The following is a 23727-nucleotide window of genomic DNA, read 5'->3' as shown; positions in this document are numbered from 1 at the left end:
CAAATCTGATCTCTGACAAAGCAGACACAGGCCAGCCCTGTAGTGATGGCAGCTGCTAGACGGTTTATTATAGAGGGCAGAATGGAGACTTGTGCAGTGTGTGAAAAAATTGACACTTCCTCAAGTTTCTTCCCTTCTATGGATTCTTCAACTTCTTCAGGAACAGAAAAAAAGACTAAAAAATTTGTGTAATAGTTAGGTTTCCAAGAAAAGGTCAACCATCCATATCAAGGTCCCAGTGATGGGTACTAGACTAGAAAACATTTCAGAGTGTTTTGAGTCAGTGAAGTATTTCAGATTATTAATAATGAACAACAGTTGAAAACAATTAATGTGCTTGGAGGAGGAATATTTCCATTTTGGGTAACCTCCTACTTAGCCACCCAGTCCCCCATGGACCCTTCTACAGTCCATGGAGGAAGACAAGTTGCTTCAGGAGAAGACCGAGGATGACTCTGCATTAGTAGCTCAGCTCAGGAATGCAGTTTAGATCGTGCCCACTTACTCTCCGCTAATTCAAATTGCATGGTCTCTGCACATGAATGAGATTTGTCCAAAATGTACTCCAGCCACTATTGTGCGTTCAGTTATCAGGACCAGACAAGAGCTAAACTGAAGTAAAACCCTGAAATGCACAAACTGTGGGCGCTGGGTCCTCAGCACCAACTGTTTCACTCCACAAACCCATTCCTGCTGAGTTGTGCTACTTACTAATGCAGAGATAAATGACTAAGTTAGGTGCTGAATCACCTTTAGGGTGTTCAGCTCACACCTCTCTGCCTGCTTCAGGAGGACCTTAGGGTAAGCCTAGCCACCTAACTCAGGCTTCTCAAACTAGACACTGGAAATGGAGAGTGGAAATACTCCTCTCTTCTCCCGTCTGTGTCTGTGTTTACAAATGAGACTCCCACACAACTCCTTTAATTAAACTGATGAGCTGACTATGGTGAGTGGCTACACTGAATCTTTTAACTTCTTACGAATTCATGATATAAGCAGTCTCTCTGCTTGACCATTAATTGAAATAACTCATGCAAAATCTAGGATTACTGGATGCTTTTTTTCTCTTTCATGCAGGCTTATAATGACCTTAAAAGCATTAACTCAATGTGAGGTCACAGAATTATTTTAGCTGTGGATCAGTTGCTTAATAACAGTTTTCTCAGAGTCATGTAATCATGCGGGCTGTAAGGCTCAAGTAATTCTTTCATTTTCTGCCTACATATTAATGGATTTAACCACTCCCATGCACAAAAAGGAGAAATGAGTTAATGGGAGATTTTCAGTACTTGGGTTTACAGTGTCCAAAACATACAGAGAAGCATGTATGTGCAAAATTAAGCAGCTATTTCTGTAACTAAAGAAATCAAATGCTGTTTGAAAGTCAACCATCAATATAGTCACCTCTGATACGGTACAAAGCAGTATCTCACAGTGTTTTACCATTAGTAATTAATGGCTTGTCTTTGACAATATCTTAAGTCAATTAAATAAGTTTATAGCCTGCAGTAGGCAAAAGCTAATAGATTTATTTTTAGTCATAATTTTTAATGGATAAAAATTTAGTCTGATTATAAAGTGAACTTTCTGCCAATGAAATATTAAAAGTTCCATAAGCAAAATACTTGATTTTGACATTATTGTGATACTGCCTGTCTTTTTTAGTGTCAGAAATATTTATGATTTTAAATAGGACAATGCATGGGTAAAATGTTTAAAAAAATTGCAAAACTAACAGAATATGTTCCTGCCTCATCATAAACAATTGTTGAATGATGTTTATTAAAATTGGCTCTCAAGTGACAGTTAATAAATGCATAGTTCTATTATGCATGCTAAATTCCGCATTCCAAAAACTTAAAAGCAGATAGATCAAAACAATGGAGATAAAAAAGTCACAAAGACAAAATACAGCAACACCAGTAAATGACAGGGAAATAATTCAGGCTTAAAAATGACTTATTATTTAGTAACTTGTAACAACAATTTATAGAACTAAATTAGAGGCAAATCAGAGTCTTTCTGATGTTTTAGATATGTAATTTCTCTAGTGCATATAGTTTGATCATACAGCAGAGGAATTCACATTACAAAGTCTCCTTCAAAAAGGCAAAAAACCCAGTTTCTCTATGATTCTGCTTCCAGGTTACACTTATTCATGGATAATGAACGAAGGAAAAAAGAGGGTACAATAAAATCCAATTATTAATCTATTTTAATTAAAACACCTAAACATTTCTTCAGTTTGGAGAAGTTAGACTGTCTATATGTGGTGTGTTTCTATGTATGTTACACATATGCCCAGACCATATCTGCACCGAACTGCACAAATACTGGCTTTAATGGGCTTTGTGTCCTTTACTGTAATCACTCCATTGGCTCTTTGATGTTGCATAGCTTTGGTGTGACGATGGAAAGAGTTGCTTCAACCATGTATTTTCACCTCTGTTTCTAAGAGGTGAAGGGCAAAACTTTTAATCAAGGAGCAGTTCATCTTTAATTAGGAAAAATATAATTAGGCATTATCACCTAATTGCTATTACTGATGGAGAAAGTCATATTTTCACAAGTAGTGACCCATGCTGTATTATCACTCTGCTGTTTACTGCATAATGACTCTGTATTTGTGTTTGGCAGCTAGCCAGCAAAAATGAAAAGGTAATCAACATGCTTCTCTGCAGTCCGGTCATCAAAGTCACCGGTTTCACAGATGAGTAAATAACAAAGTCAAGTTGTGATGTCCTAACAGAAACCCTTCTTTAGGAATAACTATATTTATCTCCTCTGTCAAGACATCAAATGATACTTGAAATAACCATATACAAAAAGCTTTGCAAAATAGATTAGAAGAACTGTGCTATACATCTGGTGTTGAGTTAAAAAACAGTTTAATGTCTCAAGGCACCACCACGGTAGAGTTTTATACCTGCAAGTAATCATCTAATACACTATTATACAGTTAAGGTAATGTATTAATAAATAGCTTGTGCAATTTTGGGAAGCAATCTATAAAGGAATGTTAGATATACAGTAGGCACATACTATAATACAAATAAAAACCAAAATTCCTAGAAAAAGCATGCTGAGCACCTTTTGGTATAGGTTGAGTTTCTTATTCTAAACACTATGTAAATCTTAACTTACAAAAGCTAAAACTGAAACCTTATAGTAACTGCTTCTTTAAACTGATTTTCCTGGGTATTTGCCTCTATGTCACAGGATTACTCTTAGGGACAGAGGACTCTGGTACTGGCTGTAAAGGACTATCTTGTTCATTCAGTTGTGCATTCAAGTTTTCAGAAGTTAGGAGAGAAGAATTAAAAACTATTTCACTTAAGTCTGATTTTATGGATACAAGATGTGGTTCTTGAAAACTTAATGGTTCTTCTACTAACACCTGTGTATTTTCTCGTGTCATTCCCATATCTGACGGTGACTTCCGTTTCATTCTTGTGTATGATTTGTCTAAATTCTCCATGCCTTGGTCAGTTTTCTGAAATCGCCCAAAGAACCAGATGAAGAAACCAAACAAAGCAAAAGCCAGCAAACTTGGAATAAAAGCCAGGCATTTGACATCAAGGCTAGAGCCTGTGAATCTGCTGTGCAAGAACATGTCTCCTTCGGCATAGGTCCGGTTGGTCAATGGGTTAGTGTTATTGGATCTCCACTCCCAAGATAACTTAGTTCTATTAAGGTCTTTCAAGCTTTCTGAGTCCTTCACTGTGTAGATCTTCTGTCCAGGACCAATATATTGACCATATTCATGAGGTTTGTAAAATATTTGGTTCTTCCACATATTTAGATCCAAGATTAAAACAAGGAAGATAATTCCATAGTTAAACCATTTGCCTGTTTGGAAAAAGAAAGTTCTGTCATCTGAGATATCCATTTTAGAAGCAGTACAAATGCAGTCATATGAAAGCTACTCAGAGAAAAAAAATCCTTTTATATTCATGTGTAAAGCAAAGCTGTAATAAAATTTCCACCATAATCAGATTTATGCTGAATATCCCCTAGTATTTCACAATTAGGTCTGAGCACATAATAAAATAATTTTGTAACACAAGCACAGCAGTATATCAATTGAATTCACATTGCAGTTTGTAAGTGACCTGTTGATTAGACCACTAGGTGGTGTGGCCTATAAACCTAAAAAAGCATTAATTCCAGGGCTTAAAAAATATTCACATGGAAATTTTCCATGAAAAGGCCATATTTGATAGAACAGTTTATACGCCAGGAATTACTGAAGTGACTGAAGTTTTGGGGGTTGGTAATTATGTACATTTTAAGAGTATATACATATATTGTTTGAGGTACCAACCATGGTGGTACATGAGGTGGGAGCAATTGGATAAATGGTGATTTAGAGATATTACACCCTCGAGAAATAGCAAGGGCTGATTGTAGTGTTGGGAGGCTGGTCAGCTTAGCTTTCCCTATAGTCCATGTGGTGCGAAACTCCTCCAAGGAGTGACTCATAGTCTAACATTAAGCTCCTGCAATACTGGAGGAGGAAACCTTTCTCCTTTTATTATTTAAAATTGCTCTTTTGCATGCTCCCTCCAGGCATCCAAAAGACATTAAAGATAACTCTATGCAATTGCAAAGTTGGCTCTGCTTTGAGTAGGGTGTTGGAACACATGAACTCCAGGTGTCCCTTCTAACCTAAATTATTCTATGAATACACAAAACAAATTATACTGTTTTCACAGTCAAAGCATCTCTTACATTCTAGCCGGACATATGTTAAGATCTTACCTGTGATGACTGGTACCACCCAAGAACCCAGCAAATCTACATGTCAGCATTATGTGAAAGGACATTCATGGAGGAATGTTCCTGCTGGTGATGAATGATATTGGTCTATGCTGGAATCATATTTAAGTATGTTCCAAGTGAAAGAGAAAATGAATGAATCAGAGTATCTATCAAACTACTTATGCCATGGGCTTGTAAAAAATAAATGGATTCCAGTTCCTAAAAGTCTGTGTGTTCAAATTGTACGACCAGAATGCTCCAGGAGGGTAACTTTTTGTATTTCAGCAATTGTGTTTAATAGTCCTCTTCAGTCTAGATTATACTTAGACTGAAAATGAACAAGAATGTTAATTCTCTTGTGTTATGGTCACTATCCAGAAATCAAACTGCACTGAAAAGACCTTGCAGCCAATCCTGTTCACATAATTCCTGAATAGCTCGTCTATCTTTTTTTCTGGGTTTTCATCAATATTATAATTGACCTGTTAAAGGAAATTATGGTTTTAGAAGATTATCACCACATTTTATAATATTTAAGATTCTTAAATCAACACCAAGACACTGAAAATGATGCTAAAATATGAAATACAATAACAATACAATCTAGCTTGATGCTGTTTCCTGCAGATTTTTGCCCTGTATTTTGTCTTTCTCTCCATCAGAATAACCCTAGCTTCCCCATCATGTATGACCTTTCAACAGACAGAGACAGAACGTATCTTGCATAGTGTGTGTTGATGGGCTGGCTGGGACACACATATTCACTGATCAATTGGCTGCTGTCAAACAGAATATAATGGCTGACTTCTCCCTGCTTTTTCCTCAGCTGGGCACTAACTTAGATGATTCTCCTTTACCTTACCACTGTTTCTTAGGACACAATGATAATGTCACTATTTTTCAGATTCCCACCATCTGAAAAATGTTTTTGAAACTGGCTGTGGGTTCAAAAGCTATTTGATGCTGAGTGTTGGATAGAGAGAGAGAGTGAGACCAACCCACACAGAGAACATGATCGCATAATTCTCATTTCATTAGGAAAATAGGCTAAACACAAATGACAATGAAACAAATATTAGAACCGTTACCTGTTTATCTATGGTCAGTTTGAAATAAAACATGATTTACTGCATTCTAAACTCCATTTCTCTGTTATGGTTGTTCACTTGGACACTTTTTGAAACAATAATTTGTCATCAAATATTACTGTGTTTCAAACAGAAAGCTGTTTCAACCAGAAAGCAACCCCTTGCTGCATTGCCCCAAAGTTAATTCCTTAAGCCATATTCTTTTCCCACTTCTTTTGTTATTGGCTTCATCAAAATATTAGTTGAGGTACTTTGTGTTTCTGCAGAGCCCAGACAGGTGACTTTCCAGAGAGATCTGCTAGACCCTAGGGGTGGTAGGAAGGGGAAAAACTCATGTAGGACCAGTATGGCACTTTCCCTTCAGCTAGACATGGCAAGAGTGAAGATGTGTAGGGAGAAAACAGGCAATTGAAAGATCAAAATACAAAGCATAATGAAGTGGGGACATTACTGTGATGGCCTTTATAAAGGCCAAAATACACTTTTATGGTTTTCTTGATTGTAGGTTTCAGGTATGACTGACAAAGGAAACTTAGACATTACAATGCTGAGCTATGACCCACCTCCTCTTTAGGCATGATGGCACCCAGTGGATTTCACAGCAATCACCTGTGTGACCACATTGTCCTAAATGCAACACGTGTAGAGCAAGCCACCTAAGGAGTAAGACTTGAGATGGCAGCCTGCTGCTGGTGAAGTTGACTAAGAAGCTAGCAGGAAACACTAAAAATGCTAAACAGATGTAGCCAGGTGCTTGATCTCAGGCTTCATGTAGTATCTATCCTACACTATGGTTTCATAATTGTGAATCTCTTCTAAGATGGATCTGCCTAATAAAGGCTCCATGCCTTTTATGGTAAGAATGTGAGTGCTCACCTGATACAAGAGAGAGATGCATTTCAATTATTCCTGTTTCATAAAAAGCATGAACTTGAAACTCCCTCACTTGGCTCCTAGACAGAGTTAGACAGGCAGGAGCACAGCCCGAAGCTCCACTGTTGGGATCGTTGGGTCAGTGTGGACTCTAAAGGGTGCTTAGACAAACAGAGTAGATGCAGACACCCCACTTCACTAAGATGAATTGCAACCTGTATGTCTGAGTGTCAGCTAGCTGCCTGAGACCTACCTATGTTCTACAGTGGATCTTCTCAAAAATCCTTAAATTTCTCATTTCTAGACAAGTTTTCCATCCTCTGCATCACTGTCATGCTCGATGAGCTCTATGATTTTTCCTTTTCTTTTAAACACTGTTGTCACCAGAACCAAACACTGTATGAGTAACAGTCTCACTATAACCATATATGAACACAACGACATCTTTCTACTCCTACTCAGTATTCCCTGTAGCCAAGGGCTGTGTTAATCTCCTTAGACACAAAATGACTGGGAATTAGTGCTGTCTTGGTTACTTACAGAAAGTATTTGCCTCTTTCTAGAATACAGTGTCCTGTGCTGTCTATCCTTCTTCCAAGACAGGTACTTTACTGCTGTACTAGCAGGCGCGATAGCCAAATAAGCCCAGTTTACCAAGCAGTCCTTCTAGATCAGTGATAAATGTATTGAAGTGGACTGAACAAAGAGGCCTGACAGTCTCCACTCACAAACATCTATTTGATGATAATTCCCCATGACAAGTACTTTTTGAGACTTATTATACTGACCAACCTTTAACTTCATACACATGTATAATCTATGTATATGAAATGACCACCTATTGCAACTTAATTTTAGCATAATGTTTTTTATAGAAAACTTTAAGTCATATATCAAGCTTATATAGGAAATAAGCTTGGTAAATTAGAAGTCAGTCTTGACCTCTCGCCTTACACATAAACAAGCTCAAGCTTATAGTTTTGCAAAGAGTCAGAGTAAACATATTATGAAGCTATAGATATTTTCTTTATATATATATATGTATAATTTCTTTTACAGTGCTTCAAACTTCATTACAGATGAAAAGTGGTAAGGGAAAATGGAGTCTCACACTATGAAGTAATTTCATTTGTCTCTTAACCAATTTCTGTAGGATCAGTACCACTACTGCTCTAGGGCTGGTTCTACTCCAGAGAGATCTGTGTGGCCAAGAATACTGGCCTTCACCAGACACCATTTAGCACTTATTGGAGCAGGTGGATTTTTCATAGATACAAGTTGAAATGGAAGGATGTAGTAAGATCAGCTCTCAAGACTGGAAGGCTAGTCAATCATTTCAGCAAACTGCAAAGAATTATACCCAGACTCTTCAATGAAGTTACAATGAAGAAAATCAGGTGGTAAAATAGGCCGTGCCATTCAGCCATGCACTACCTAAAAAAAGACCTGGTTGATAACTGGCTTTCACAGCGCTGACATCCTTACATGATACACGTGACATTTAGAGAGTCAGGAATCTGGTTTGGTGTATTTGGCAATGTGGTGCAATATTGAAATTTGGTGCAATAAAGATCCCCCAAAAGAAAAATTGGAGGTATGTAGCTAGCCAAGAGCATGCACTGGCTGTCCTTGTGAGGCTGTAATGCAAAATGTGAAACCTTTTTCTAGGCATTGTAGCCTACAACCACTATTTGGGGACGAAAACTCAATCCCTGTTTTCTGAGAAAGCATAGCTGTTGAGGAGGATTGTATCCTCATGGCTAGGGCACTCACCAGAAGGGAAACTTTGACCCTAGAACAATCTCCACTTACGGCAGTTTGGACCTGCATTGTAGGACCATGCTCTGAACACCAGCCTATACGGGACTCTGCTTAGAAACACTTGTCCCTCCCTGCTGAAGCTGAACAACTGTGCGCTGCACATGAATGCCACGGCCCTTCTCATGGTGAAAGAGGTATGGATCTTTCTTTTTCCTTTTTCTAGAAAGGCACCTATTTTCGCCAGCTGAACAAGATGGTTGGGCAGTGCTCATTTTTAAAGAAGCTGATAAGGTCTATGAGAGGTTCAGCAAACGGTCCACGATCACACATGCAACTGATTTACTGGGCGATTGAGGCAGATCCCACAAGTCCAAATATTCCAAACCAGCTGCTGATTCTGGAGCATTTTTATTTTTGTATGCCCAGTCTGTAACAGAACAGTGATGTCCTAAAAAAGAGATCTCATGTAGAAGCCAGTCCTCAGCATCCCTCCCGAGGGTCAAGAGGAAGTGTGAAAATTCCACTTATTAAGGCTAGACTCAAGCGGCCTCGTGCTGTGCAACTGCACCAGAGGCTAGTGTAGGAATTGTTGACTTCAGACTCTTATCTCAATTGCAATTTGTGTCCAAAAACATTCATACACTTCTGTAAAACATTTAGGTATCTTAGAAACACTCTTCGTATCTTCTGTCACGTTAGTGTTATTAGCTAGATACATGCATACAGACCACTCACAGCTGAACTAAGCCACAAATCCTGAGTTTTTTTCAGATCTGTGTGCATGGACAGCTTTGTTTTTACCTCTAACCTTTCTATTTTTGCCCACAGGCTCCCTCAGGCTTCCCTGTGTAGGCAATGCTTGGCCTGAATCTAGACACGCTTTTGGTTTAACTCCACAAGCCAGCCATGCTAGGCACTTGCCAGCCATGAAGGTGATGATTTCTCCTTTGGGTGGAAGGGCATTCTAGCTAGATCAGCACTCACAAACACATTTATAAACAGCCAGGAAAATCTCCCATCTGTTTTGATACCCAAACCTTAACATTTCCTATTTGAAACTTATCCACATACTTGACAGCACATGCTCTTGGATCCCCAGTGCTTCTATTAAAGGGTACTAGCCTGGCCCCCTAGTGCCTTTTAACCATGAAAGAATCTGAAGTAACAAAATTTACTTTTAAGTTTTACAAATTTCCCTGGGTATTATAGAAACTAGGATAGACTATGTATTTTCATAAACAGCAGCCCAAGAAGGAAAACATACACTTTGCAACAAACCATCTGTCAAGGGAAATCCAGATGAGTTAAGCAGATGCAGGAATTCAAGCTATTTTTGATGTTCATAGATAAAAGCAGCTATCAAAACAGGATAAAAATATTTAATACTGAGTAGATGCTTGCTAGGAGTTCCTAGATGCAAAGAAATTTGAGCAAAATGAGGTACTTGGTTACCAGTAAAAATAAGATATGCTTTTGATAGTAAATTTAAAATTACACTGAAGCATATCAGCTACAGGCTGCAGATGTTAATTCAATATTACTGCCAACTTACAACATTCAGAAATCACAAGTTAGGCCTAAGAAAGCATGTTATTAGTTTAAAGTAACAAGATGGGTTAAAAATAATACATTTAATACTGTTTTATTTATCTGCTTTTTTAGACATGGAGTTTTGCAGAAGCAACATTTCTTTTTTTTTCTCTGCCATCATGAACTTTATTTTATGAAAGCTGAAATTCTCCTGTAGTCACTGAATTCAGGAGCTAAGACTTTAAGACAAAATAGCAAAAAAAAAAAAAAAAAGCAACTGTCTTAAGCCTTGTCATAAAAACAGGAGAGCTGGCAACACAGAGCATGTAACTGAAATCCTTCACCTGTACAGAACTTGCACGAAGCCATTAAGCACACATCAACAGAAAGGTGGTTTAAAGAGTCCTTCACTCCTCTGAATGTCCCTTTACCTAGAGCTGCTTCTTTGTGGGACCGTTGCTCATTAGAGCAACCCAGCACCGAATAGGGCTGCTCAGGGGAGTCCTAAGGCTGCTCTTACTTATATCAATCAACAGTGACCAAAACAGACTGTAAAAGAACTTATGAAGAATAAAATTTGCCAGGAAGAAGATGGTAAATGTTATTTCAGCCATGCTTTCTTTGTCCTTGCTATTTGGGAGAAAAGGGTTTCCAGTTTCTACAAATCAGGGCACAGGTCAAAGATTTACAGCCTGACTTTATCCCTATAGCAAGTACTAAAATAAATTATATTCAGGCCCTAGTCTCCCTTTCCTGTTTGTTACTAAAAAGAGGTCCTATGGTTAGACTTAACATTCTGGATCCCATGTATTAAACAGGGCTTAAATACAGCAGGCTTCCTGCCATTATCAGTGTCCTACCCCCATGTCATCTGCTGCAGTTGCATTCATGTGCATCACTCTCTACCCTCATTTTAGACTGGATTACATTCATCTTGTTATATATATATTGAACCAGTTCTTTCTTTCTTTTATTAGCTCCTTGATTTGAGTAGAAAATTACAAGTATCTACACATCCACACAATAACTAGAGCTTGAAAATGATCCAAGATGATACCCTAACTTAAGACAAGAACTGATGGCAAGAACAGATGGTTCAAGCAAAACTTACCCAAAGGGAGGTTCTTGTGCCATGTGTTATGGCTGTTTATTAGATCTCCTAAAGGGTGGTGTAGCACCGAGATAAAACAGGCACTCAGTAGACAGAGTACGTGACGTGCAGTCAAATGGATTGATTTGTCTAGTGAATCTAATAAATGGATCTTGTTAATGCTGAGCAGGGAAAAATATTCCTCAGTCCCTATTCATTAGCTCATCCTCATTAAAAGAATGCCTTCTCGCCAGAAAATCAGAAAGGCCTCCAGTCCTCTCTGCAGAAGACTCTACAATGCATAAATATTGGTTTCTCTCGGTTGGTCTGTTTTCAAACAGCAGCACTGCTAGCAGTTGTATTACTGATCCCTAATTTATGTTCTTTGCTGTTGCTTATTCTTTGCTCTTCCCTGATTATCATCAATATCCCTGTCTCTTCTACAATGCAAAACTGTTCTTTGCTTCTCAGTCCCCCTTCTACCACCCATTGTTTTTCATCTACATTAATTATATCCTGAGTTTCTGTATCTGATGGTGCAGCCCACTCTACCATGCCTCAGTCATTGTTCATGCTCCCCTGTGCACCCATTCCTCTACTTCTCCTTATACAACGGAATAACTGCAGGGCATCTGGGAGCCTTGTGGGACTGAGCCCCTCCAAATTCATGCTCTGGTCTTGAGAAGTAGAACAAAAATCTTTTTCACTATCCCTGAATACCATGCCTATAATTCACATCAAATATTTAACGCTTATACTCTTTTTTCCCCTCTCCTTTCCCTTTTTGCTCACTTGGGAGAGAAAAATGTGTTCGTTGTGTACACATCCCATCTTCTCTCACCCTACACCTTCTAGCCACTGACCATGAGATCATTTACTTCATCCTGTTCCATAAACCACTAGTGGCTCAAACGGTCTCACTCAGACGTGCCCCAGCCCTTCTTTCTTCTTGCTGGCTGTCTGTTCTCTCTCAGTATTCCAGCAGGGCACCTACATCCAATTCTGAAAAACTTTCCATCTCTCCATCTGTACTTCCTACTGGCCCATTTGCCTTCCCTCATTCAATAGGCAGCAGGTAACTTTTGCACTCATTTCCTCTTCTTTTCTGTTTTTTAATCTGATCACTCAGATTTCTACCTTCTCTGCTGAAAATGCCTTTTCTGCGGCCTCATTCAACCTATCTCAACTGAGTCCTGGGTTCATCATTCTTTCCTCCTCGGCACATTTTCTTCCCTTGGCTTTTGCTGCCTGGTGAGCTTGTGACTCACCTGCTAGCTCTTGGCCTTATCTTTGTATCATCTCTGAATGCACCTTTTGTCCCAGCTCTGCAGGAGTTTCATATGGCTGTGTCATTGGATGCCCTCATCTATCTTATTCCCGTACCGTATCATGTGCTGTGATTGTTTATAGCAGCAGTTAAAGACCCCTGTCAATTCACACCTGCATTCTTTTGCTATCCATTATTATCCAACTCTTCCCAATGCGGAGAGAGGAGCTATGATCCTTCTGCATAGCTTGAAGGTAAAACCAAAATATTTATCCCTATTTAACCTTCTTCTCTTTTTATTCCCTACTGTTATTAAAAAATACTGTCTCACAGTATGCAAGGGTCAGGTACTTTTTATCTATATGTAGCATCCATTTGAATAACTGCAATTCTATTTTATTTGAGGTTATTTAACTGTCTGCTTCTGCTTAGATGACTGATGGAAGTATGGTTATGAGTGGCCTGTGCCAGATGAGAATGACTGAAATTATGAAAAGATATTAGCATAAATCATAGCAAAGGCATCTGAAAGCATAAGAGATTTGAAAATGAAATAAGCCGCTAATTCCCCTGGAGAATAATTTTAGATAAAAGATCTCTGAAGCTACATTAGGTATTACTTAGTGTCACAAGAAGTTGCTGAAATCCATGAAAAACAGCAGGTCTCTCTGATTCGTAAAATACAGGTTCCTCATTTCCCTGAGATGTTTATATTTGGAAGATATGGATATGGACAGATAAACAGATAGAAAAATAGTAATCTGGGACACACACACACAAAAAGTGGCTAAGAACATGTTAGCATACATTTATTACACAGAAGCAGTTCACTGTGTGACTGTGTCACAACCTGTAAGATTGCATACCTGTTATATGTATGTGATATTCCTCTTTGAAGATCTTTTGGAAATAAGGTACTTTGAACTGCATGTGTGCAGATGGCAAGCCTGGAAGATTCACTTCAACATCACCCATAAAATGTGGAAACTCCCAGTCCTGTTAAAAAAAGAAAAGTAAGAGCCTAAATGTAAGCTTTCATGGTCTATTTTTGCCCTTTAAAATGGCTTAAAATAATAAAATGGGAAAGGTTCTATTTTTAAGCCTCCCATTATTAGATTTTCTTATTTTAAGTTTGACTAAACCACTTGAAATAGAATACCGTGTTTATATTAGATATTACAACATGATTTTTACTTCAGCTCCATGTAATTATGTGTTTAAAAGTTCACTTCAGAATGACAATATTGAACCCACTGTACCAGCTGATAGTACAAAATAGTCTAAGCATATGAATACCTGTATAGCAACCTTGCAATATTACTGTTACTAATTTGGCAAACAGTTTACAGGTAAGAAATTGGCAAAAAAAGCCTGACCCTTTCAAACATTTCATATCTCTGTATTCTACTTGTTCAACTTATAGTCTGTTTTCTGTATTTGGCCTTAATACCTCTAAATAAACACTCCCTGCAAGTGCAAGCCCTTCAGCATAATCTGCCAGAATCAATCCAAGCACAGTTTTCTCCACTGCTGTATTTCAGCTGACAAGGTAATGCTGGAAGTGTGGAAGCTCTTACCTATCATTATGCATATTTTGGTAGCATGTGGTAAGCCAGCTGAGGAGGAGCTGCATTTAAAGGAATTTTTCACTTGGTTATCTGCACCCACCATCAGTCACTTGAAAATGGGTATAATAGCATGGCCCCTTAGAGCCCGGACGGAAAGTCTAGCAATAGTGCTAGAATCGGTACGATTACTGCCAGAGCGGTCACTCTGTGCGCTGCAGGCTGTTGGTGATCCGCTGTTACAAACATACTGGCCCTGTTCCCATGCGTACCCTGGTACCCTGGAATTAGTGCAACAAGCACCTGAATTACTACATGTAAGATAAAGGAAACTGAAATGTGAGATGCTCTGTGAGTGACTTGTGCTTCCTTCACAATGAAACCATTCCAGCGCAGCCATCTCCCCAAGAGAACCAATGCCTTTTTTTTTTTTTTTTCAGTTTTATAAGGCTGGAAAGTTTCCTCCCAGGGTAATGAAAAAAAATGATTCAAAACTAAGAATTATCTCTGAAAGATAAATCACTATTTATAACTTAACTTCCAAGAATTCCTAAGCGCTCCAACATTTTCTACAGTGGAAGGGAAATGGAAGAGTTTTATCAGCAGGGAATAGCATGGCCCAAACACTAACAGCAGCTGGTTTGTGCTAACTCTTTGTGATACTGAGTTAAATGGATTAACAGGAGTAGAAGCAAGGAGAAAATGTGACCCTCTGTACCTGGTTCTCAATGTTCACAGCGATACAGAAAGTGCCAATTTACAGATGCAAGATAAGGGAAATACGGATGCTCTCTTCTTGCCTTATTACTAATGCAACGCATGCACTCCTGGTCACGAGGTATGGTAATAACTGCCCAGCTGCACAATCCCTTACACTGCATCTGCAACCATCCCCTTGCAGGCGGTAGACATTCAAAAAGTGCCCAAAGATAAAAATTTTATGGGTGTACATTCTCAGTTCACAGTATCTAATATACACCTCTGGACTGGTGTCTCACATTAAGTCAAGTCATACATACTCTCACCCAGGAATAAATAGGAAGAAATACATTACATATTCCTGAAGATAAACGAAGGGAGAGCTGTGGACTCTGCATTGGAAAGAAGTAAAACATGGGACTATAAATCCGGCCTCCTGCTCTTGCCTTTCCCCAGTGCTCCTACTGTGCCTTTTGCTGATTTACAGATAAAATTCCACTGTACAGAATTTGGTATTGGACTGTGTCTTTGCATCTGAGTTTTATAAAAAAGTTCAGCATTTTTTCTGATCTGTATGAACATTACCTGATAATGAGTAACTAGAATGCCAGCTCTGTCAGATGTGCAATTTACTGTATTATTTGTATTATTTAACAACTACTGAGACTGGAAAATATTTCATAAAACAAAAGCAAAACAGAGAGATCCAACCCCAACAGTGTGCTACTGTTTACATTATAACAGACAGGTGAGTGGAGAGCCCATTAGAAAAATACATATTTGACACTCCAAACTACAGCTACCTTTCACATGTACATTATTTCACATTTTCTACATATATACCCCATACTGTATGAAGCTTGCCTGAATTGTATCATGACCTCTGTTACCCTGTAGCCCCGTAATATGGTATTGCCATTGCTAGAGACATGGGCACAGGCTGGCATTAGAGACCTCACACCTATAAACAACTCACCAGTGCTCAGCTAAAGAAATGCAGATCTGGGGCTGGACAAAACTGCTTTTAGGGGTAACAAGGAGAACAAAGAGGTATCTAACATACGTGAAAGGCACTGTGTATAGTAAACCCGGCTGTAACATGGAGCTTCAGATCAGTGAAGAAAAAGTGTGTTAGCAAACATAAAAATGCCCCCAAGTAGATCCTAGAGTGAGGAAAAAGAAACCATCACGATGAACATCATATCCTTCCCAGCAAAGGGCTCCAGATGCAATGACACGCCGTAATGCCCCCACTGATGCCCACCAGACTGACACTGCCCATTTCAGGACCCGCAGGAGCAGGGGGAGGGGGGATGAAACACCAGGAAAAGCAATAGAAGGTAAGAAGTGTGCGTATAACAATTTTGACATTATTATTATTGCTGACATTTTTTTCTGCACAGAAGTATTATTTTCTGTAATAATTAGATCTCAACTAATAATGATTCTTGGATTACACTGTTAAAATTTAAATGATACTAATAATAAATTCTTGGCTTTATCTATAAGGTGTTTCTTCTTCGCCCATAAATAATGTTTCAAATGTAACACCTTTATCAGTATGATTATAAAATCTGGGAACTTAAGAACAGTCCCACTGGAAATACAGACATAAACTTTAAAAAACCCAACAAAATAAAACAAAACGCAATAAAATGTGTTTGAAAGCAATATTAAAAAAAGGAAACTAAAATAATGAGTTAAACCTACTGACTTTCCATGAAAGTCACTACAGCCACATCACTTAGGAAAATGAAGCTTCAATTTAGGTGATGAAATAGCCTTCGGGGCTTCATTTGGCTCACAGCTTTGGTAAGTGTGAGCATTTACTGTCCATGTAGTGACATTACCACCTGAGGACACATAGCTGTAGTATTATTACTGTGCAGGAGAAGAGCAGGTGACTATTAAATTTTTGGGCTAATGCCAATATCAGGTTGTCAAATCCAAACCCAACAAAGTGGCCATTTTGCTATCTAGATTCTAAGAAAGTGTTGTCCAAAATCTTTTGACTCTGTTATATTTTTTCCTTACTGACAAGCAAAAGACGACAATTTCAGCAACATCCAGAAAACCATTTTTCTGAGAAATTCAAGGTGCCTAGTAGGAATAATCTACCTCATTTGTTAATAGGTACACTAATAGCACAAAGGTACAAGCCCATAAATCTAACCGCTTCCCTCTCTGGCACACAGCTCAGGTCTGCATCATGCTTTCATACACGGTATTTTCTCTCTGTGGTCTCTGATATCAGTCTGTGCTCACCTCTGGGACATGAGTGACATACGCTATGTTCTTTAAGTTCTCAACTCACAATTATGCAAAGTTCACTTGATCAGCTTTAGTCCTTATTGCTGAGGTGCCTGTACTCTGCCATGTCTGGGGTCTCATCAGGAACTGGGCCCAAAATACCATATTTAGAATGTATCTCTACTTGCAGAGTTTGAAAAATAAAGCCATACAACCATACTGTTAGCTCATATTTGTATCTCTTATACTGCATGAACAGATTGTTTCTTCTTTAAATCCATCAGCATCAAATTACTAATGTTCATCTACTTCAGCGGTTTCCAACCTGGGGGGTCTGCAGCATACCTCTATGCAGTTCATGAAGAAGAAACCAGCCCAGAACCAGCAGGCTTAATCAGCTGCACAGAGGTCTCTAACCTCGCTGGCAAGTTTTGTGGGATGTGCAAATCAAATTAGGTTATTGCCTCATTTCACTCTAGTCATGAGGAAAGGGCAGCCAGAGGATGAATTTAGGATCACTGAGGGGTTTGTCCTAGTCTTGCAATGGGCAAAGGGAGAACCTCTGATTTCCATCAGCTACCTCATTAAACCCAGAAGCACAGACAAAACTGGATGCTGCAAAAGAGGAGATAATGATATTTTGATTTTCTTCTCTTTGCTTCTCATTCCCCATGCCAAACAAATGCACAAACTCTCTGCTGCAATGCCAGGTATTGGTTTAAGACCCTACAGTGGAGCTGGCGGCACTGATTTGGTATCTCTTTAAGTAAAGATATTTTTAGTAATGGTAACTGAGCATCAAAGCCACACTACCTGGTATGATCTGGTCCTTCTCTGCCATCACCTGAGCAAAAGAGAAGGAGTTGCCTGGGGAAGCCCTGTCCTGACCCCGAGCCAGGATATGCAGCTGCCCTGGGGCTCCTGGCCGGCTGCCAGCGAGGCAGCCCAGGGGCACGTTGGCAAGACCCCATGGCCTGGCTGGCTGCAGGATTGCTGCTTGCTGCTTGGTGTTTTTTATTGCAGGCTCTGGGCCATGTCTCCCAACCCCAGAGGATCCGGACGAGGTGCCGGCAGGATTCAGCAAGGATCATAAGCTGTCTGGGAAGGCGATGCTAGCCCTCAGCAGACCGCATCCCATGCTTCATGCACACACAACCCCATGTCCCTCAGCCACCAGCCTCTTTCCACCCACGGAAAACTGCCACAGAAAAACTGAGACTGGGATTAAAAACCAATAATGATTAATGGGAAATAAATGTGCCATGCTTTCATCTCTCCTCCTGTCTGAATGTAGCTCATAGGATGTTTGGCACACAGTAAATATCAAATACCACTAAAAATACTGTATACCACTGTTCAGCTATAATAATGAAAGAGGTCAAGTGCACACTGAATATTTCTGCTTTAAGTAGTGATGATATATGCTATATTGAATGCTAGGAACACATTTGTACTTTAAACCCCTTGGAATAATAAATAAACAAAAATAGAGGGCAGGAACTGAGAAAATGCATATATGAATGTGTATATGTGTGCTTGTTCCAGAAACTGCCTATAGCAATTTTTATTTAATTTATTAAAATCCTTTTAACTTAGAAGACTGTGTGTTTTCAGGTATCTTTGTATCTCTTCGATAGCTTTGTTTCAAATCCCAGAACATGGCAGACAGGCAGACAGCTAGAGGAAATTTAATGAGAGGCAATGGCTATATATTTTTGCAAGTGTTTGAAGTAAGAAATGAACAGCTGGAATTCAGAGACAAAGGCCCAACTCCTCTGTGGTTATCTCTAACTTCATTGCAGTGCTGCAACTTGCAGTGATCTCTGCAGCTGAGATCTCTGCAGCTGTGAGCTCCTAAAGTACAAACATAATTTTAATATTGCACTCAAACATACATAAGAAGGGAAGTCAGCAGCCATGACTAGAACTCACTTTCATGCCCGTGAGATCAAATCTACCGCTCAGTTTCTGGCCTTCTGTTCTTTGCCAATACCTTATTTAAATAGGAAGAAAGTTTGACAGACATTGCAGTTTTTAGCCCTCACTAAATGAAAAATATACATTATTATACTCTTAATATTACTACCTGTATACTTGTACGGCTTCAGTGGGGTTACTTAGCTCCCACAGTGAAAGACGACACATTATTCTTCAAAAGACCTCCTTCTTCATGTTGGTACTGTCAGTGCTAATCTATTCATAGTTTTCAAGTCCAGAAAGTTTTATTTGATCTGCCTATCTGTTTTGGCTTCACCTGCTTGGATTGTTATTGGCAATAACAATCACAAAAACCCCATCAGGAACTGCGCTACAAAGTCCCTAATTGCAGACACAGCGACACCTTTTATCTCTCAGTCATGATTTAAAATACAGATTTTAAAAATACAGAAAATCCACTGTAACAGTGGAGTAACTGCTTCAGTTGAGTTCCAAGCTGCTGAGACTGAGACAGAAGACTGAAGACAGCTTCCAGGACCAGACACGGGTATAGAAAGGCTATCCCTTGGCTTGTCTGGGCTATCCCAGACATACCCACAACCTTGCTGTCATTCTCCATCATCTTTGTGCTCTTCTCCTCCTCAGTCTTTGCTTAGCTTCTTCAAGCTCCTGGCCTTTATTTAGAACCACCACTGCAAGTCTGGTTCATTTTCTCCTTTATTTAAGAAAATGATAATCAGACAGCAATAACTGCCTCCTTGAGAGTTAAAGCAGCACTACGGCCTCTTTTTTATGTGTGTGCTTGGCCTTGAATCACCCCTTCCATTAAAAAATCATTACAGAATCCTTTAGTCTATTATCCATTTCTGCTTATTTAAAGGCAACAATTCCCAGGCCACCCAGGTCCCAAACAAGCCCTGGGTCTCTGCACTTTGAATTTAAACATTAATGCATTTTGAACCTAGACAAAGCTGTGTGTGCACATGTCCTCAAAACAGTGACCCTTGTTACTGAAATGTCTGAACTGGTATTTAGCTTTTCCACAGCAAGCTCAAAGTAATCTCAAAATTTCAGACCACCTAAAATAAGAAATGCTTGCATTTCACTGAAAGACCCCTATCCATGCCTATACTCCCTGGCAGATGCCTGATTTGTGATAGACAGCACTCCCTCTCTCTCCCCTGTGACTATAGCTTCGGTATCATCTTCTATTCACTCCTCACAACCTGGTAGTGCCTTGATACTGCAGATCTGTTCTGCATAGCATATCACAGATACGACAATTCCTATCAAACCCCACAGCTAAAATTTTTATCGAGGCTCTCATCACCTGCTGTTCAGTCACATTGGCGTCTTTCCCTCTGGCCTTCACAAGTGCAGTTGTTCTCCACCGATACAGAAATGCTGCTGCAAAGACCATTCTCCTAGTCTGTTTCTTTGACCATGTCACTCTTTTCTTTGATCAAATAAAATATAGGCCACTTCCTTTCATATTCCAATCCCTTCAGATCTTTCACTACCCTAGGTACCGACTGCCTATACGACAGCTGCTCCTTCAATCAGTCTATAAATGCAGGCTATGAATCTTTTCTCCATTTAAAGAAGCTTTCCCCTGTGCAGTTCCCTATCAGCTGCAGAGCTTTCTCCTTTCTCACTCTCCTTTGTAACTCCTCTTTGCTGAGGAAACATGAGGATGTCATACATTAGGTATCCTGGATTACCTGTCATCCTGACCAATGAAGTCACTATTGCCTATTCCTGTCTGTCTAACCAGACATAACTCTTGGCTTTTCTTTATCAATGGAATGCTCTAGGACTGGAGTTGTGTTTTGGTTGTCTTTGAGCATCATCTAGCACAATACTGTCCCAGGCCTTAGTGACCATTGCTAGTTCCTTGATAGGACAGATATCGCTACTGGTGTGAAGAATGAACGGCTATCCATTCTTTCTGTTACATTAGGAACAAATTGGGTTTGAAAACAAGCCAGTGCACAAGGAAGGACGGACACTAAAAGGTCTCACATCTTGAGATGTGTATTGACCAGGAACAACAGTAATCACCATTTCCTGCTGAGGGCAAGGACTGTTCTTTCTTAACAGCTACCCTTTAAGTTTTAGCTACTCCTGAGAGTCAAAGAGGAGCAAGGTGAAACAACTTTATCCATGCCAGAGGTGCAGCAGACATCACTAAGCACAGCCTCTGTGCACACCCAGGATGTCCTAGGAGCAAGTCCTCCAGTTTTTCCATCAGGCAAATGTGAGGTCTCGTATATCTCAGTGACACTGTGAGGTTCCTCTTCTTTGTAACTCACTCTTGCCTGTTGATTAACTATTCACAACTGCTGAAAATGCTGATTAAAAAAAAGCTGCTCAAAAGTAAACGTTCTTCTATTTTGTCTCTGAGTTTCTCCAATTTTTGTAAGCCTTTACTCTTGCTTTACTGTGTCACTCATGTCTAACCTTGGTTGAGCTAAATTGCTATCAGGCAATTCATCTGGATGAGAAACACCAGTGTGAGCTTTTCCAGTTAATTCTTGAGTCTGATAAGCTGCTAAATAAAGTGGTAATATTACAATATTGTGTACCTGTAAGAGACAAAGAAATCAGCTCCTGCAAAGCAACTGTGTCTTGTTCCCTACATGAAACTTCCCTAAACCACCAGCAAGTCAGTCGTAATGTTTTTCTAACTACCTCAGCGACGCACTTTATGAAAGCCATTTCTGTGGTGAATAGGAGAAATGAACATTCACTAATAATATGCAATACTTATATTTACAGATTTACTGAGACTACAGCTTGCTGTCAAGGGAAATAATTTAAGACAGAGCAGTCAATCTTTCTGGTACCCTAGAAGACCAAGTATCTGACTATGATGTGGAGAATAAAAATAAATTTTAAATACGTTGCTATGTCATCATCTTCAACAATATGAGTACATACGCACTAATACACATACCATTGCATTGTGGAAAATATACCCACATCACAGCTGAACAGTAATATGAAATCTGGAGCAGCTCAGGATTTGTAAAGACTGCTAATGCCATTTGTACCTATTTGAGAACAGTAAGCTCTACTTAGAGTTCTGAAGTCATTTTGCATTAAGGCAACTGTCTCCAGCTAATTTCAGCTGCATTAAAAAGTATATTATCCCTTTCTCTTTCTAAATACCCATACACATGAATTTCCTTGTTGCCTGATATTCAAATCTTAATGGTGTTTTTTAGTGTTGCCTAAATCCAAGAAGATAGATTTGCAGTAAAATACCTGAGCAGATATTTTCCTCGCTATGAGCTTTGCAACATAATAAAAATGGTGTTATAGAAACGAAGAGTATCTGGAGCAAAGGGATTACTATGTGTTGCTCACTGTAGATGGAAAGTAAATCAGCTGCCTCAACATTAGAAATGGATGACTGAGGAGCTGTTCTGTTCTGGACAAAATTCCTTCAGATCATATGTGCTCTGAAGAGTTTTATCATCACCTGTTCTGAGAAAATTTGGGGCTGGTTACAAACAAAACTATAAACTTGCCCTTTGGTATTAAGCACGATCTGCACTGGCAGCTTTGGACCAATGGTCTCAGTCTGAAACTTTCATCCAACTTGTTCTGGTTTAACTGTAACTGTAAATTACACGTGTGCTTGTGCAAGGGTTCAACTTGCTGTGATTAAGGCAGTGAAACAGTAATATTCATTTGCTACTGAAGAAAAAAACAGGATTATATGCTGCATTTGACTGATACTGAGAAAATTAATAGAGCTTAAGGAGATGACAGAAAGTAAAATTACCGGATGCATATGGAACGCAGGGAGAAATGTGTCTCATAAATTTAAATGTGGGGCTTGCAAACAAGTCAGTGCAAATTCCCTTTCCTTTAAAAAAATCAGTAATAACTCTTTTCCAAAATTATTTTCCTCCTCATAACTTACGCTAACTAATATACCAGTTTTAATATATAAGGAAAGAAAAAGGAAACTGTGTGCAAATGTTGAAAGAAGAAAGGCTGACTTCGCAAAACGTGGCTTTCTGCACTTAAGTTCTTATTTCAGGGACGACAGTAATATGGAATATATTTGGTCTTCCCAGCTCCCTCTCTTGTTTTTCAGTTGAAGTTAAAATAATTTTCTGTGTCCTGAGTTTTAGCCGGCTAATAGGATTAGCAGCAGCAGCAGCAGCATACGGTACTTGAGAATGAGTTGCCTTCATTTCCTGAAGGCAACATAATCCCGTTCCTGAACTCCTCCTCCATGCTCCCCCTGCACCCCCAGTTTTATCTTCCAAAGCTGCGGTGTGGCCATGAGGCACATCTGTTCCAGAAGTAACAGTGGCTTGTTTGGTATCAGTAGGGGTGGCAGTAGGAAATGCATACATTATGTTTGCATAGCCATTATGTAAACACATCTGGGTAGCAAAAGAGGATATAAGAAACACATGAAGTTAGGAGGCGTGCATGTAAAAATAAAATCAGCTTCCCTTGCATATCAGTATCCCTGGAATGTGTTTTCAAACTGTCATCAACGATCTAGAATACAAGTGAAAATGGATATATGTTATATGGGCGTTTATTTTGTCCATTCTTATTTGCATTACACATGCTGCCAAATCAGTCTCTGACATTTATTGTGTGCATTAGATTGCCGTTCACCAGGATGGGAACTAGCATACAGCTAGCTCCCTTGTAGCCACCTACATTTAGGGGTCCTGAGCTTCAAGCTGAGTCACACTCGAGGTGTTTCCGCTGAGTCCCACTCTAGAAGTCTGATGAGCCACGCACAGCTTGTCAGCACATGCTACAAAGCAGGTGTCCTTTCTCAAACTGAAGTTCTTCAGAATATCTAAGCCCTAAGTAGCAGTGATGGCTGGTCTCTAGCCAACTAGCAATGACCTCTGAATACCTTTTCTG

General features: G+C 39.3%; 1 protein-coding gene across 4 annotated transcripts in view; it reads right to left on the bottom strand.

Annotated features, from left to right (window-relative positions):
• Positions 1-1764: 1764 nt before the first annotated feature.
• TMEM117 (transmembrane protein 117) overlaps positions 1765-23727 on the bottom strand; it is a 238920-nt gene continuing 216957 nt past the window's right edge. For 3 of the 4 annotated variants that reach the window (XM_075494344.1, XM_075494335.1, XM_075494325.1), the window contains 2 exons: positions 13237-13366; positions 1765-3849 (listed from right to left, as the gene is read on the bottom strand). In XM_075494344.1, coding sequence (XP_075350459.1) covers positions 3209-3849; positions 13237-13366 — 771 coding nt within the window. In that variant the 3' untranslated portion in view covers positions 1765-3208. Of the gene's footprint in view, positions 3850-4761; positions 5244-13236; positions 13367-23727 lie in introns of all 4 variants that reach the window. The other variant, XR_012774410.1, reaches the window with a different exon arrangement.

Source organism: Mycteria americana, chromosome 1, assembly GCF_035582795.1.
Source record: "Mycteria americana isolate JAX WOST 10 ecotype Jacksonville Zoo and Gardens chromosome 1, USCA_MyAme_1.0, whole genome shotgun sequence".
Lineage (NCBI taxonomy): Eukaryota > Metazoa > Chordata > Aves > Ciconiiformes > Ciconiidae > Mycteria > Mycteria americana.
This window is presented reverse-complemented; position numbering and strand designations above follow the sequence as displayed.